The sequence below is a fragment of the Clytia hemisphaerica genome, unplaced genomic scaffold (genome assembly GCF_902728285.1).
Source record: "Clytia hemisphaerica strain Z4C2 unplaced genomic scaffold, Clytia hemisphaerica genome assembly, whole genome shotgun sequence".
In the NCBI taxonomy this organism is placed as follows: Eukaryota; Metazoa; Cnidaria; class Hydrozoa; order Leptothecata; family Clytiidae; genus Clytia; species Clytia hemisphaerica.
The window spans coordinates 331,897-349,135 of record NW_027104271.1 but is presented as its reverse complement, the minus strand read 5'-3'; the positions used below and the strand labels follow the sequence as shown (position 1 = coordinate 349,135).

Sequence of the window (17,239 nt, the reverse complement as noted above, 5' to 3'; positions counted from 1 at the left end):
GAAAATCCTTTTAGTACACATATATGTACAGGATTTTATGTTAAAGAAACACCTTTTTTCTATCTTTCAAAATCTTCGAACAGAATCTGAATATCTTTATTGGTTCGATTGTGAGAGACTTTTTTGTAAACCATACATTTTGACTTTTTTCCGACAGGCAAATCTTTTTTCCTCCTGGAAGTTTGTGTCATGATGGAGAACATCTGTACCAATTTTCATGGTCATAGCTCTTCTAGATCAAAAATAATTGAGTGTGTTCCCCCTTGGGGCTACAAAAATCAAAAAGCTTGGGGTTGATAGGGTTAATGGAAAAAAATATTTATTTAAGCTATTTAAAAAAGATAGTAATACAAAATAAGTACCACTAAACCTCACAGATTCATGAATAAATCTACTACTCTCGGGTACATAATAAATTCTCGAGTGTATCTAACGAGTGTAACTCTTATTTGATCGTTTGGTGAATCCCCTTCTCGATGGTTTTAAGTATTTCTTCACCGATCTCCAGGGATATGGGCCAGTAAAGAACCGTTCATATACAAACTTAGCAACATTTAATGTGAAGAATTCATTGAAACCTCCCAGGTTTTGATATTGTGGAAGCTGCACAAGACCAGGATTGAAAAGTAGATTTTTTCCTTCAGCGATGCCTTGTTTAACAGCGTTTTCAATATCCAGCATGTATTGCAGTTTATCGGTGACTTCTTTCATAGAACCGTCTGGTCGATCACCAATATTCGAATGACTAAAAACAGCTTTATTGATAGAAAGTTTTTGAATCTGACGTAGAGTGCGTATGGTTTCCACTGTGTTGTAGTCAGGCATGCTAGCAAAGAAAACACGGTTTGGTAGAACTAGATCAGAGATGTAAGCTACATTGTTTTCAGTCGTTCCTGTTGGTGATTGGTAAACAAAGACAGTCATTCCATACCCGTGATTGATTCCAAAATAGTGAAGATCAACTCGTCCTTCACCTGTAACAAAGAAAGAAGGTATCGTTTATTGAATGAAATAGTAAACGACGAAGCACAATTGTTATTACTAACTGAACAAGCAACATGCTGAATGGATCTATCTTATATAGGTAGCCGGAAACATGCTGAATGAAGATGAAAATGTTCGAGCGAAAAAAGAAAAGATAACAGCATAGCATAGAAATGTGTAAGCTTGAAAACATGATGCAACATGTTTTACGTTGGCTGTCTGATGTTTTAGAGCTAAGGGGCTAAAGTAAATTTCATGTTGTTACAATCATGAATATCAAATTTTTGGCATCCAACAAAAAAGTCAGTTAGAGCTTACCTAGACATAGAGTTTGTTTCTTCCCTCTCCACGTTCGGTCAGGTAAATACAGATCATCCGTTGGGTATTCTTCCATCCATTCGGCCGCTTCTTGGTGAGCGATAACCGTTGCTCCTATATCACTGAAAACTTTCCCTCCCCTCGCATGATCATAATGATTGTGTGAAATCAAGAGATATTTAATGGGTTTTTCGGTGATTGTTCGAATAGCGGTCACCAATTGTCGAGCATGAATTGAGTTAAATGGTTCGATTGCAATGACTCCTTTTGATGTGATAATGAACATTGAGATGAGAGGAAATCCTTGGATTGTTGTGAAAGAGTATACATTGTCACTGATTTTCTTGATACCCTCTTGATTGTTGATTGGTGCAGAGGTGACCAGGGTGGCCAATAAAATGATTGATGTGATTGCCAAAAACAGCTTCATTTTCGATCACTAGAAAGATAAACACTTTTCCTCAATCCATCTTGAGGAATCTATTTCGATGATCGGATGTTTCCCCGACAGACAATTCCCCGACGGACCAGAATTATTCTATTAGACGTTTTCTTTTTTTACAAAAACATCCAAAATTTTTGAAGCATTGCGATGTTCTTAACTTTTTGAATTTCAAGCCTAAAAATGTTCTTAACATGTTCTTATTTTCCCAATTTTGAGATTATTTTTGTCCTTTTTTCTTAGAAAACGGGCGTTGTAGAGTCTCCAAAGCCTTAAATTGTTCTTAACATTTTGGCCATCGAAGCCTTTTGTTCTTATATAAAAAAATGTAATGTATCTTTATAGAGAGTACTTTTTAGCCTTGTTTCAGGGCTGAATATTCAACTAAACCCATCGGGGATACATCAAAGGAAATAAATCCCAGCTAAGTTACACCATTCCTTGTCGGTACACAGACCCAGTATCTACGGCTAATTTCAAAATTCATTGCCGTAGCGGGTCTGTTGTCATTGTCTTTTCTCATTTGAGATTTTTCAAACCGACCGCTGTGATGGAGTGTTGGTGAGAGAGGGGAGACGATAAGAGAAGTGTTGCTATTTATAAATCATACTACATCGCAGAGTTCTCCGTACGGGAAATTTCTTATTACTATAAAGCGATAAACGTGAGATACACTCTGGTACAGAGTACACCATTCCTAAGTCTCCCTGTTGCCCAAAGTGTTAAGAAGTGGGACAAAACACATTTTAGCTAAAGTATACCTTTCTGAGAGTGTTAGTTTTTCTTCTTCCTTTTTTTAAATTGTTGGTGTTGTTGTTCCTTGGTGAATTTAATTTCTGATTGGAACTCATTGCAAGTTCTCAATATATACCCTCGTCAAATGATGGGTCAGCATTTCATTCCATTGTCCGCACAATTATATCAAATATAATTAACCAATAATTATCTACTTCCTTATAATGAATAGCTCAAAAGCAAGAATTTTTATAATTAAAATTTACTGATATTTCTAAATTTCTAATTATAGGTGTATTGAAAGGGTCGTTAAGATATATTTTTTCTCTTAAACGGTCAAAAAATGCTGAGTATGTTTCCCACAGATATCTAAGCCCGAAGGGCTAGATAGGCAACTTTAAGCTTTCTCCAGCAAAAAAAAGTGAAGCAAAAATTTGACTTTTTAAATTTCGTGCCGGTGGGATAGGATCTAGCATTTTAATTGTTTTCGGAGCGCGAGATCAAAAAACGTAGGCGGCAAACGCTATTTCACATCTCTCAAACCGGTGAAATTGCATATTTTAGTCACGTGACTCTGGTAGGAAATCCTTCCAAAGATGAGCTTCACTTTTTGATAAAAGCCGCAAATCTAGCCCTTCGGGCTTTACAGATATCTGTGATGTTTCCATGATAATTTGAAAGAAATTTTAGAACAATATGTAGAGAATTCTAGAACAATCTCCCAAGTTTTTCTTATTGGCTAATTTGGGTTTAGAAATTTTTCAAAAAAAAGAAGCTTTTTGCATATTTTCGTAAAACTTTACTTAATCCTTAGACCACGAGGGACGCGCATATGCGTCCAAAACAAGCCAAAATACTGAGTCTCAGACTTCAGGCCATAGCTCCTGACCACTTGATTTAAAGGGGCATAAACCGAATGCCCATCATTCTAATGGTGCCAAAACCATCTTCTAAATCAAAATTAGAAAAATTTCAACTTTTTCAAAAAACAGCGCACACAAAGGGTTAAGAACCCTTATGAAAAATATGGTCTGGTCCATTCTATCTTACTTTAAAAATTCTCCATAAAAATGCCTTAAAAAAGTAATTTCGCTCGGAATGTTCGGAATGGAAAATTTCCGTTTGAAGTCTTTTTAAGCTTGGTGCCCACTGGGCGATAAAAAGCGATGACTTCTCAAAATGAAAACAAAAGGAACGATAATAAACGCTAGAAAGCGACGGAACTTTTTGTCACTTTTTATAGCCTTTTTATCGTCCAGTGAGAACCGAGCTTAAGAAACAATAAGTACAATGAAACTATCATTATAATAATAAAACATCGAAAGTGTTCCAATCCTTCCTTCTATTGGTATTTTGCAGGGATAAGAATTCCTAGTGCTTGAACTCGAATATCTGCTGGCACTTTAAAATACCGACCAATCTTATTAATAAGGTAAAAATAATTTATGAACAATTAGAGCATGAATCAATTTATCTTATGAACAAAATATTTACACAATCTCTTTATTTTACAGTAATAATGGTATTTTAAAAATATGTCTCACACCAGTCGTTTTATACTCCCTTTAAAGTTAAATACCCATGAATATTATCATTTTCTCGTCAAAAAATGAACTTCTTGAATTTCCTCATTATACATTTATTTCCCCAAACATCTGAAAAGCACCTTAGCGGAGGGAGAGAGGTTCGATACCCCCATTATAACCTCAAGATTGAAAAATGCTACGACCTTGAAATTTCGAACAGTAGAAGATGAATTGTAAAATTTTGGTTCGGCCAGCTGTCTGATTGGTATTTTACAGACCAGAATGAGTATTGAGTATTTGGTACTTTTCAGACCGGTCTGTAAAATTTACGCTGACAACCTTCCAGAACTCTGGATCTACAAGAGCTTTTAACTTGAAATTTTCACCAATGATAGCCTTCTAAGACATTGCGCAAAATTTCAACTTGGTTAGTATTTTACAGAAAAGTCCGTACTGGTCTGATTTGGCTGAAATTTTGATGGGCGCCCCCTCCACCGAGATGCTCGAAAGGGTAAGGACTTAGACAATGCTTATTTATACTAGCGTACCGACTATAAACTGAAAGCACGATCTTTGGTTTATCGGGGTTGTCAAACAAAGGCTTCGATTTAAATATTCAGGGTTCGAAAATACTATGTGTAAAATGCTTTGTGGCGATCAACCGGACTAAGTTCCTTCATCAATTCATAACTGTCTGTGGTGTCTCTTATTTCAAAGTTAAAAACAGTAAAAGTATCCAGTGATTAGTTAGTAGGTTCTTACAGCATACCAGGCCTTGCATACATGGGAAGATGATATTTGTTATAATTGAGGAAAGAATTCAATCTTTCTCGAATGGTGTTTTTACATCTAGTGCCAATAAAAACGTCCTCCAAATGTTTTCGTTGCTCTTGCTTCAACTAGAAATAATAAATATGGCTTTTAGTATAAACAAGCTGTGAGTTAGGCGAGGGACTTTCTGCCTTCAATGACGACATAAAGTTGATGGAAAATAGGCAGTTTCAAACCTTGCTTGAAAAAGTTTGAATGTGACATTGACGCCAAAAGGAGGTATCACCTATCAACCCAGAGCTGCGTGGGTGGCTTTTGCAGAGACTGGTAATGAATTTATAAGGAATTTTTTAGGCCCAAATCAACTTTAAAGGCTACCTGTAAAACAAACCAAACAAATTCCCGCCAAAACTTTATTCCTTATGAGATCTATCCTTGAGCCTCTACGGTGGAGTGAAATCAATTTTTAGCCTTCTAATATCACTCCAATGAAAGGGTATCTATTATTTTTCACAAGAGCGCTTTTACGCTTGTGTTTTAGATACCGCCCATGTATTTTCATTACCAGCTGGCCGCGCCGACGAGGGTTTATTTAAGAGGTGTATTGACTTTAAACATTCGACTTTCTGCGGACTTTCTTAACTAAACGAGGAATGAAAAGACAGAGGGTCGACAGTCTAAACTGAAGTAAACGCCGCAACAAGGGTTTCATTTGGTACTTTTGGTAAATATTCGGTTAACCTTCGAGATATAACCCAACCATGGGATACTTGGAAGACACACCCTAAAGCCTAACAAACATATTCATGACATTTATAAGATATCTTATATAAACTGCTGAAAAAGTCTAATGATTTCCAGGTGTTTCTGTATAAAAGTTAACGGCATTAACACGCAGTTTTATTTAAAAATAAGAACAAGTAAATTTTGGTCGAGAATAATAATGTTCTTAAAATATTCTTATGATGCCTGCTTTATCCACTTATTGAATTAAAAACAGCATTTTCTTAATGATTTTTTTCAAAATCTGAAGCTCAGGATTGTTCTTTGTATCGTATGAGTACACACCAATACGGAGTCTGGAATTCCCGAGTTATTTTCCCAAAATAAAACCGAGTAAACAAACACCAAATAACTTGAAAAGTTAAAAGCTAAAAAAAACTCAAACTAAAAATTTTCTGGCGTCATAATGACGACGTCACAAAAACTGAAATTAAGACGTCACATGCGAAATAACTCGGGAATTCCAAGCCCCACCAATACAGTCTACTTTCTTTAATTCGAACTTCTACCGTATTCGAATCTTTCTATTATTCGAACTGAAATAATTCTCCCCTCTCAGCTGGGAAGTGGTTTAATTACGCTCTCAAATTCGAAATGTTTCCATGAATATCGAATTAAAGAGAGTCAACTGTGGTATGAAGAAGATGGATAGCTTACCGAGCCACCTTCATCCATGGTCAATTGTCGAATCTTTTCTTCCACCGACGTCGTACTTCCATCCTAGACGAAAAAACTCTCACCGTGATTCCGGTTAAATAATGTATGACCATTCACTTTTTTAAAAAAGAACTTCATACTAAAGTCTGTTCCAAAAGGTTGGTAGTTCGTACTTTTTAACTTTTCTAAAATCAAAGCTTATATCCCTCCCAAAAAAAAATTCACATTTGAAACCAGTAGTGTTCAAAGTTTTCAAACAACTGTAAAATTCTAAATTCTGGTAAAGAAATTCCTCCCATAGTTTTCTTCGTCATTTTCAAAGTTTAAACATTATTAAGGCTTAAATCATTCCACTCAAAAATTTATTTGCAACCAGATATTCCTTTGAATGATGTCTTCACTGCCAGTAACTCTTCCTCCTTGACCTTCTGAGTCCAACTCCCGAGTTTAAGTTTCTTAAAATCCTTTCCTTTCATAAGTACCAATTTTTCTACTATAATGAAAATTTAATAAACTTACGTCGGGTGTGGAAAAGATATCTCGCACTTCACTTCGGAAATCTCTGAATCGGTCGTGATATATGGCCATACACCAACTCTCCTCAAAGTATCTGCAAGGAAATAAATAGTAATCAAAGATGAAAAAAAGAAAGAGAGTGTGTGATTACTCTTAGGTTCCAAATAAACGCCCCCCTAAAAAAAATTTTCCGAACCCCCCCCCCCCCGTTTATTAATCTTTAAGAATATTTTCAGCTATCAAAGAGAAGGCCCTTTATTTTGCTCTAAATAGCCTGACTTTAGCCTATATTTAAAGTACAATTTCCGACCCCAACGGCCATTAGCCCCCCCTGTTTATTAAAATCTCGAAAATTCTCCAACCCCCCTGTTTATTTGGAAACTAAGATTATACTCTTTCTTAATAAGAACCAGTAAGTTTTTGACGAGGCTCATTTGATCTGATTTTTATAGGCACTTTGGGCCTTAAACTGTTCTTATTAAATTCTTATTAATGTTCTTAAGTTGTTCTTTTGGCCATTTTGAGCCTCATTGTTCTTACAAAAAAAAAGAGTGTATCAGTGTCTGACAGAAGATTTGAACGAAAGAGAATGCTCGACAGTGAATCATGGTTTTTTTGATAACGTGTAGATCCACTGTGGCACATAGTGTACCGGGTGGTCCAAAAAAAGTTTCCATAAATTTCAAATTTTAACGTAGAGCGCTCTAATTGTGCTATTGACTTTAAATATTGTATGGGTAAACTTTAACTTATTTCAGGGCACTGTCTGAAACGAATTTTTCGCAAAGTTATTAGGTTCTCTAAAAAAAGGGTCAAAATTGACTTGTTCAAAAATTGACGTCAGAAGATTCGCAAAGTTATCAACCTTATTTAGCTCGCGTCTTCTGAAGACATTACAATTACAATGCAATGTCCTCAAAATGGAACATGAAGTCGTTGCACTGTCACAGCCAGTATATAGTATTAGTTAGTATTAGCATTTATAAAGCATAAACCAACTATACCCGTATGTTTTTTATAAGAACAAACTATATACAAACATAAAGCTTTGATGGCCAAAATATTAAGAACAATTTAATAACATTTCAAGGCTTTCGGGACTCTAAAATAGCCGAATTCTTAGGAAAATGGACAGAAATAATTACAAAATAGAGCCAATAAGAAAATGTTCAAAACATTTTAGGCTTAAAACTCAAAAAATTAAAAACATCCGAAGGCTTCAGAAAATTTTGGATGTTCTTATAAAAAGAACAAACGTGTAGTTAAAGGAGACGATAGTGTAATGTAAAGATGGAAACTCACTTGTAAAGATCATTGATCAACCCTTCTCTGTGGCGTTGTAGGAGATTGTTCAAGTACTTCTCGTGAAGGCCGTACAAACACAACAAGTTAGCGTACGGGATGACCTGAAAGTAAAGAAAAAATACCGGCTTTGTAAAGCTAAATCTAAACCCGGGGAGGGGGTACTAGGGTTGGCGGATGAGGGGTATGTCCGGACGGGGCCTCCGAAAACCGACCTTAGACTAATTTTTGCCGAAAAGGTGATCCTTAGAGAGACTTTTTTGAAATTTTTTTTTCTATTTCAAAAAAAAAATCCTACATTTAGGCGAAAATAAAAAAATGTAGTGTTTCCGGAATGCGGGTGAAGGAAAAAAGCTCTCGTGCGGCCGGCCGGAAAAAATTATTTCTTTCGTTGCTATTTTTGATAACTCAAGATCATTGAAATAGAACTTTAAAGATAATCTTTATTTACAAACAGCATGAAGTAAGCCCTGAATACTAATGCATCAACTACAAACGAACAAAACTTGATTTACAAGCAGGGTTATCTAACCAAACGGCGTTTGATAGCTTTAACGGTCAACTTTATTTTCTTTACGATGAACCATATAAATGAACCCATAGTCTGCGGCCGGGTCAGAAAATCTTTTTTCTCACCCGGACGGTTTCCGGAAACATTACGTTTCGACCCTTAGAGAGACTTTGAAAGGTGAAAATACCGACCCGTACCGTCCGCACATACCCAGCACCCATTTTGCCTAAGTACCCCCCCCCCCCCGGGAAGTTACACGAATAAGATTTTAGAAAGGAGAAAAATGAAAATTTTTTTTGATGATTTGGACTTTCATTAAAGACAATGGAAACGAGATGAGATTATCATTCCTCTACAGGCTTATTTATAAGAACAACTTTTCAAAATCATTTTGAATTTTGGTAAAAGCTAAGTACTAATCAAGAGTTATCTAAGCCTCAGATTTCGAAAACGGCTAAGAAAATACTGATTATAAGCCCATTTTTAAGTCAATGATTAAATAGAGAAAAAAAAAACATTTTTCAGCCTAAATATCACAAAAATTAAAAACGACCCATGCTTCAGCAAAAATTTACTGGTTCGTATTAAAAAGCGTGTGTATGCCATAGACAATTCGGTTGAAGCAACATTTATGAGATAAATTCAGGAACATTGACGTCTGCTAGCCTGGTGAGCTAACAAAGTGTTGTTCTGCGAGTGAGACGAATTTAAGAATTTGCGAGTACAGTGTCTTGGAGTCCATCCCAATAGATATAGGTAAGATGAGACTACCAAAACAATCAATTTCATGGTCAGTCAGGCTCTTCAACAACTTTTTGTTAGTAGCGCTAAGGAACGAGCTGACATCGGAATGGTTCAATAGGTTGTCACTGAACATGGTAACTGGGGATCCTGTATCAATCTTTGCTTCGCATTGGAGAGCTTCACCGGCTATGAATACTTCGACCACACAGGTTAATCCGTCCGTATTGCATTACCTGGATTCGTCTCTACACTAGCGATTCTGTTAGCTCTTCTTGGGTGTCTTGTTTGGGTTCTCCCATCTGTGAAGTTCGTTAGATTCCTTCCACTGGTAGATACTACTCTAGTGTCTCTAAGGGGAAGTTCCCTTCTTATCGGGCACGTCGATCGAGGCCACTCGTATTACTGCACTATCACTCCAGGACCGAAAACATCTGTTTCCTGTCTGGGAGTAGACACTCCTTCGATAGCTGGTCAAGTGTTGTCTATACACAAACCCAATATCTACGGCTAATTTCAAAATTCATTACCGTAGAGGGTCTGTTATCATTGTCTTTTCTGGTTTGAGATTTTTCAAACCAACTGCTACGATGGAGTGCTGTTGGAGTTTGGCGAGAAATCGGAGGCGATAAAAGACAAAATAGCCGTCAGAGTTGTCAGAAAGTATAGAAGTTTGTCGAAAAAAAGTGTTTTCATAACAAAACTGACTTCTTTACTTTTTAATAATTGGAACTTGGAATAAAAGAGAGCTCTAAATGAAGACATTCTATTGCAAAATAACTCTTTTTGCACAAATCGAATGTTTTTTGTTTACATTTTGGATCTTTGAGTTCACGAACATGAGAGAGAAGTTGTTTGATTGGAATCTTGTTTTTAAAGTGGTTTTAACTTCAGTTCTTTGCAAAAAAATATACTCAGAGTACCTCTGCATGTTTTTATGTTCCAATTCAGTATTAATTTTACGGAATTTGATCTACAATCCGTGCCATAATATATTTGCACTTTTGGCTAATTTACCATTTTTCGAAAATTGAAGTTCGAGCGAGAATGTCAATTTCAGGCCCTCGACTTGATTTCATCGATTATTTTGATCTGGGAGGGATTTATTGGTTTCTAGGCTATATTTCAAGCCCTACTGGACCATTTTTAAACTTTTGGATCCTCACATCCTAAGGTGCTAAGTCTTAAGTCTAGCGTTAAAACTCAGAGTTAAAACTCTACCCTTCGAACCTACTTTAGAGCACTTACAAATCGATTGTGGTTTCAAAACACCCCGGTGAATGTCCCTTTTGTGCCAAGTATTGGGCCATTCCATTTTGTGTCCGTACATAGGGGTGGACGAACTTTTCCAGGGGGTATTTTGATTGAAATTTCCAGGGGGTATTTGGAAAATTTCCAGGGGTTCCAGTAAAATTGAGACTATTTTCCAGGGGGTTAGACACGTAAGCATCGTCTTCCAGATATCTGATTTTCCAGGGGTCAAGTCGAAGTAACAAAAATTTCCAGGGTATAAAAAAATCTTATGAGAAATTTCCAGGGACTTTTGCCGTTAGAAAATTTCCAGGGGATAAACAATCTTTTCGGAAAATTTCCAGGGTATAGAAAAGCTTTGAAATATTTCCAGGGTATAGAACAGCTTTCGAAAAATTTCCAGGGTATAGAAAAGCTTTCGAAAAATTTCCAGGGTTCGAAAAGCTTTGAAAAAATTTCCAGGGTATAGTCGTAAAGGTAAGAGCTTGGAAAATTTTTCAGTAGTTGTGTACAGCTCAAGAGGGGGAATTTCCAGGTTATTTGGTAATTTAAATGTTATCCCCTTTTAGGTTACATTATTTTTAATGTTCCATCCTTGTTTTAGCGTACTTTTTTCTAATCTCGCATCTAAAAGGTAAATCGTTTATAAAGACTCCTCTAAATTTACAAAACTGGCATCGTAAAGTAAAGTGTGTTTGAATGGACCAAAAGTCGGTATCAACGATGAATTAAATTTAGAAAGCATGTTTCCCATACTGTACATAATAAGGTTCTACTAGGCCTACTATATATGTTTTACAATAGAAATGTGCCGTTCTTTCAAAATACTTTAGACAAAGGCAAAAATTCACACAAAATCAAATGTGTGATGTAGACTACACTAAAAATTGTTTATTTTGCCAATGTCTTTAGCTGACGTCATAACTTATTTGTTAAGGCAGTTTCTCTTTTTGTACATATTGACTGTTGGCGTCGCAACATTACAAAAGAAAAAAATCTTCAGAGCAAAAACATCCGAAAATGAGTTTTGGAATAAAAAAGGTCGCGGAAAAAAACATAATCATTATTGTTTAGTAGTGTGTGTGTGTGGCATTAGACAGGAGACCCGTCGTGTGTTTTTTTATAATTTGATGTACACAAGACGGGTTTGAGCTGTGAGTCCAATATTGGACTCACATTTTTTACAGTGGGAAATTCGAATTTAGCGCTGTCCTCACTTACTAAAATAAAAACCAAATTCCAAAAGTTGCGCTTTCTCTAAGAAAGTGTGACCAGTAAAAGAATAACAAAATTTGATTGGCTATGTTTTCAACCGTTATTAGGATCTGAGAAATTCAAACTCTCAACCCATACCATGCTATACATTTCGCCATCAGTTTATCAAAGAAGAAATCATAGCATGGATTCCCAGGCTAGTGTGGCATATGTATGTGGGACTATGAATCAAAATTCTTAAATTTAAACAAGAAAATTTATTTTATTGAATTTGTTTATGGAAATTTGGGTACTGTATTGATGTTTCCCCCTTTCACTTTGACGGTAAGAATAATACTCCCAGGAAAATTTACGGGAGCGGTATATATTGTGAGAAAATTTTGGTGCGATCGATATTTATGAGTCTGATTTATAGTCTGATAAGTCTGATAAGTCAGATTTTGCCCCCCTCTGACGTCTGACGACTAAAAAAGTTTACTCATGACTTAAAAAATTTAGTCATGCTTCGAGGCATGACTAAACTTTGATTAAAGATGATTAAAGTTTAAGTTCGTTTGGAAGTTTGGAAGATAAAATTTCACCAGGGTGAGTCTGAAAAAAAATTAAAATCGGCCGAGGGAACATTTCGAAAGAAAAAGATCTATTGAGGTGTAAATTTTAGCCTCGCTTTTCACCAGAAGTAATATCGAATTTTGGACAATTTTAGGGTTACATTATATATTAGCCTGATATTGAATAGATGGTGAATTTTCTATCGGTACGTTAAAACTCTGAAAATAACCATCTGAGGAATTACGCAGTGTCTAGTGATACAACTTTTTGAATATAATTTTGAGCAAAATGGCGCAACCATTTTGCTCAAAATTATATTTTTTCTCCTTTTGTTGCTTCATTTTGAAAATTCATGATTGTTTTTAGTTTAGCTCGTACTCTATAATTTTTTAAATTATGTAAGATTTGATCGGGCTGGATTTTTCTCGCGAATCTAATTTAATATTCGCAGCGCTAGACAAACAAAAAATCGTCTATTATCATCTAAAATCTATTATATAAAGTCTATTGTTGTATTTAAGTCAAGAGCAACAAAAAATTATATGAGATGTCCTATACAAAATTTATTAGTATACGTACACTCTTTTTTTATAAAAACACAATTTTGTAAGAACAATGAGCCTGAAAATGGCCGAAAATTTAAGAACAGTCCTGAGGCTCAAAATTTTTCATTAACGGTTTTTTTCTTTTTCGAGCATATTTTTACCAAATATGTTTGTGACTAAGCTAATATAGTATCTTTTGAAACCTTTGTTACCTTTTGCTACTCAGGTTCATGATTTGATTTGGAGTTCAAGAACATATATTCAAGTTTTAATTTTTATGACGTCATGGCTATGGCGTAATAATTTAATTTTGATGACGTCATAATTAAGTTTTTAGTCTAATATCTTTTTGTTTGTTTGAAATATCAACCTGTCACAGGTTTCTTTCATTTTTTACACCCAAGCCAAATATGTACGTTTCTTTTAAGTTATGAGAGTATGCTCAGATTGATGCATGCCGTAAACCGTCCGAGTAGAATTTTTTGCTCAACATAAGATTTTTCCCGCCAAAAAGTAAGAACAATTTGAGGGTGAAAGTGCATTTTTCTAGAGCGAAAAATCGTGAATTTCTAACTTGCTACACGGACTAATCCTATGGATCTATAGAGATGTGTGTCGTCATAGTCATTATAAAAAACCCCGGTCTGGAAGGCTTTTGTTTATTTCTATTGTTAACAGTTAGAGCTTGCGTTCGCTAATCGACTTGTTTTGCATACTTTTTGATCATGTGATTGAAAAGTAGACCAATCCCAAGAGGAGAATTTGGTAACGTGATCAAAAAGTTTGCAAATCGCATCTTGCCTTTTATTTATAACAAAAGAAAATTTGACAATAAAGCTAAAACAATACATTGCCAGACCAGTGTTTTTTATAATGACTATGGTGTCGTCGTGCTTTATCTCGGATACTTAGGGGTGAGGGGAGCCACAGTTTCAAAATAATTTTTTTTATTTCGTTGCGGTAGAAATAAAATAAAACTGTAAAGCTGTTACCAGTCAGGAACTATTCCAAATCAGGCTATGTTGGCCTAACTTACATATGATATCCTAGTTAGCATAGATGTCTACAAAACTTTTTTGGCCTAATTTGGGTATTCTGGCAAAATTAGGCTACTTCTAGAAAAAGTGTCATATCTTTTAATTTTTTCCAAAAAAGAAGCAAGTTTTTCGTTGGAAAGACTCTTCATACATAGTACAAATGACAAGTTGAAAGAGTAAAAATGACGCGGATTTTTCTTGTCCTTCTAATATGCAAGTTCATTTTTTTTCTATATTCTAATTAGGTTAGATTATCTTAAATAAGATTTTAATTCTAGCCTTATTAGGAGAAAACGAGAATTAGGATATATGTAAACTTTCGAGGGGTTTTTTCACATGCAGCTTCGAGAGAAAAAAGTCTTTCTCCCGCCGTTTCATATTTTGTGAAATTTTGATTAAATATATGATACTCAAAACAATGGAATTTTATGAAATAAAATAAATTCACAATTTTCTAATTTCTTTGATCATTCCGAGTGATTTTTCTGTTTTCCTCGCTACAAAGCTTTATTATATTTAGAATATTCGATAAAAATGAACATCGCGTTGAAATTCAAACATGGGGGAAAGGAAATTGGTTTTGTTATTGTCAAGGAAGAAGTATTTTATGGCAACCTTGATGTTTTAAGGCATGAGATGAATTCACAAATTTCGGAACTGCTACCTAAAGAATTCTTTTTCACTATAAATAAAATGCCAGTTGGTCTGAAACAAGAAAGTTTCCTAAATACTCAGATGGTTTCAAAACATCACGATCAAAAACTATTTGACCTTGAAACCTACTGCCTTGATATCAAAGGAAATAAAGAGGAGAATCTTGATGTGTTCTCTTCTACCATAACATCCAGTCTTTCTTCGATTTCTACGACACCAGTCCTCGAGTCGACAAACATAAATCAATCTGATCAAAATGAAGATGTCACTTTTGAAAAAGATATATCTGGCGATGAAAATATTTGCACGACAAAAAGTTTTTTGGAAGTCTTAGGGCAGAAGCGAAAAAACGACGGATACAACGATAGGACAAAAACGGCGAAAAAAACTAAAATAAACGAATTTTTTACATCGCCTTCTCCCAACTCCTCCAAAAAACAAACTTTTTTATCACAGAATAAGCAGTCATCTGCATCAACTTTCAAATTGAAAGGCATAAAATTTTTTGACACAAAAGAGCTTAGTGATAATAATGTTAGTTTTATCGAAATTCAACGGCGTAGGTTTTGGAACAAAAAGGCAACTGCCATAATAAACACTCCCAAATATCACAATTGGTCGAAACACGCCATAACAGGGTTGATCAACTCGTCGTGGACTCTAGAGAAATGTTCTCACTTGGAACAAAGTGTGAAAGAAATTAAAATTAAAATCAATGAAGAGCAGAGGAAAGATTTATCCTTTAAAAACATTGATAAAAATCTTCAAAGCATGTTACAGAAGAAAGACGATCTAAACAAAATTGATATGGAGATACAAGAGTTGTTGTCATCTTTTAGAAACGAGACGAAAAAACTAGAAAAAGAAAAAATCCAATTTTCTGTCAAAAAGAAGCGTAGCCTACTTGATTTGAAATATACAGAATTAAAAAAAGTACAAGACGCATTACGAAAAAGTCTCAAAACATTAGAATCAAAGTTGCTTGATAGCAATATCCATAATGCACCAGAAATCGTGATTGCTGAACTTGATGAAGAGGAAGAACAAAAAGTTGTGAAATTTAGTCTTTTAAGTGATGGAAGCGACTCGAGTGATGGAAGCGATTCGAGTGATGGAAGCGATTCGAGGGATGCAGGCGGCTCGAGGGATGAAAGCGATTCGAGGGATTCTGGTGATGATTAAAAGTTTTTCATGTTGTTGTGTATTATGTATTATGTATTATGTTTTGTTTTGTTTTGTTTGGTTTTGCGGTCAATCAATGTTAATTCAGATTTCTCTGGTTAGTCTATTGCCTGTACCAGAAGATCCCGCTTTTTTCCCACACAGCACAGTACCTATGATCAAAAAATCTGTGGAGTTCTAATATAGGCAAGTTTGTCTACTGATTACACATAATTATTACCCGAGCGAGAGGGCCGAAGTCTGTAATTAAAAAATGCTGAAATCTGATAGGGAATCTGATTGGATAAAAAAGTGACGTAGAGGGCAATTACGCAGCAGTAATGACTTTTTAACAAAAGCTGCAATGGCTTTGCATTCCAAGTACACTTTTTTTTAAAGAACATCAGGCTTCGAGAGGTCAAGAGTAAAGAAATAAGAAAATTTGTTTGTTTTTTATTATGTACACATGTTTCAATAAAAAGTAAAGAGGTTGTTAAGCCAATTGACTTAATAATTTAGGAAAATCGCGTTTAGAGACAATTAAGTCCCCTGTGCGTAAATTTTTGAGACTTAAATTAAAAGAATAATTAAGAACATTTTAAGGCTTGAAACCAAAAAAGTTAAGAACATAGAAGGCTTCTTCGAATTTGAATGTTCTCATAAAAAAACGTGTGGTCACAAAGTTGCGATTAACTAACCTAAAAATCCTTAAATTGGAAAAAGTTTCCTTGGAAAGATCTAAACACTGTAAAAAAATTATATGCAGCTTTAGTGGTAACATAATGTAATAAATATATAACTTAGTTATTTTCTTCAGTTTTTTATTTATGATAATTTTTTTTTTCATCAACTTCCGTCATTATCTGATACTAGAAATATATCAGACTGTTTCAAGGTTTTCTTTTTAGATCAATCTGAAATTTTAATTTTGTCAACAATAGAATTGAAATTGAATACAGTATGGAGACTAGCCTAAAAAAAATAAGGAGCTCACGTTTTCTCAGTTTTCACGTTTTCATAAGCGAAATTTATTTATTTTCTTTATAGTTATAGAACAAAGAAATGTTTAAAGAATATTTAAAAACATTGAAAACTCTTTCTACAGACTTCGAAGCTTTTGTAGACTTTTCCACTCATCTCATAAAAGAAGTCGGAGACAATGAAGTCTTCCAATGCAAACTGGTACTGAATAATGATCTCTCGAATTTTCCTGAAGATAAAATGTCAACAAATCTTATCCCAGGTAAGCCTTTTTATGCAAACATTTTCTTAAGCAAAAACTTTTTTATTGTACAAAACGCCTACGCGATATTATATGGTAACTCATATCATTGGAAGCAGGCGCGTACTCTTAGGTTCCAAATAAACGGGCCCCCCCCGCTTGTTAATTTTTCGAAAATTTTCCAACCCCCCCGGACCTTATTAGGACCCCCCCGTTTATTAATCTCTAAGAATATTTTCAGCTGTCAAAGAGAAGACCTCTTATTTTGCTCTAAATAGCGTGATTTTAGCCTATTTTTACCTTATTTTTGGGTTTC

At 34.9% G+C, this 17,239-nt stretch overlaps 1 protein-coding gene across 1 annotated transcript in view; it reads right to left on the bottom strand.

Annotated features, from left to right (window-relative positions):
• Positions 1–4,665: 4,665 nt before the first annotated feature.
• Positions 4,666–17,239, bottom strand: part of LOC136816689 (cilia- and flagella-associated protein 61-like) — an 85,656-nt gene continuing 73,082 nt past the window's right edge. The window contains exons 39-42 of the mRNA XM_067073017.1: positions 8,035–8,138; positions 6,736–6,826; positions 6,217–6,279; positions 4,666–4,904 (exon numbers count right to left, since the gene is read on the bottom strand). Coding sequence (XP_066929118.1) covers positions 4,764–4,904; positions 6,217–6,279; positions 6,736–6,826; positions 8,035–8,138 — 399 coding nt within the window. The 3' untranslated portion in view covers positions 4,666–4,763. The remainder of the gene's footprint in view (positions 4,905–6,216; positions 6,280–6,735; positions 6,827–8,034; positions 8,139–17,239) is intronic.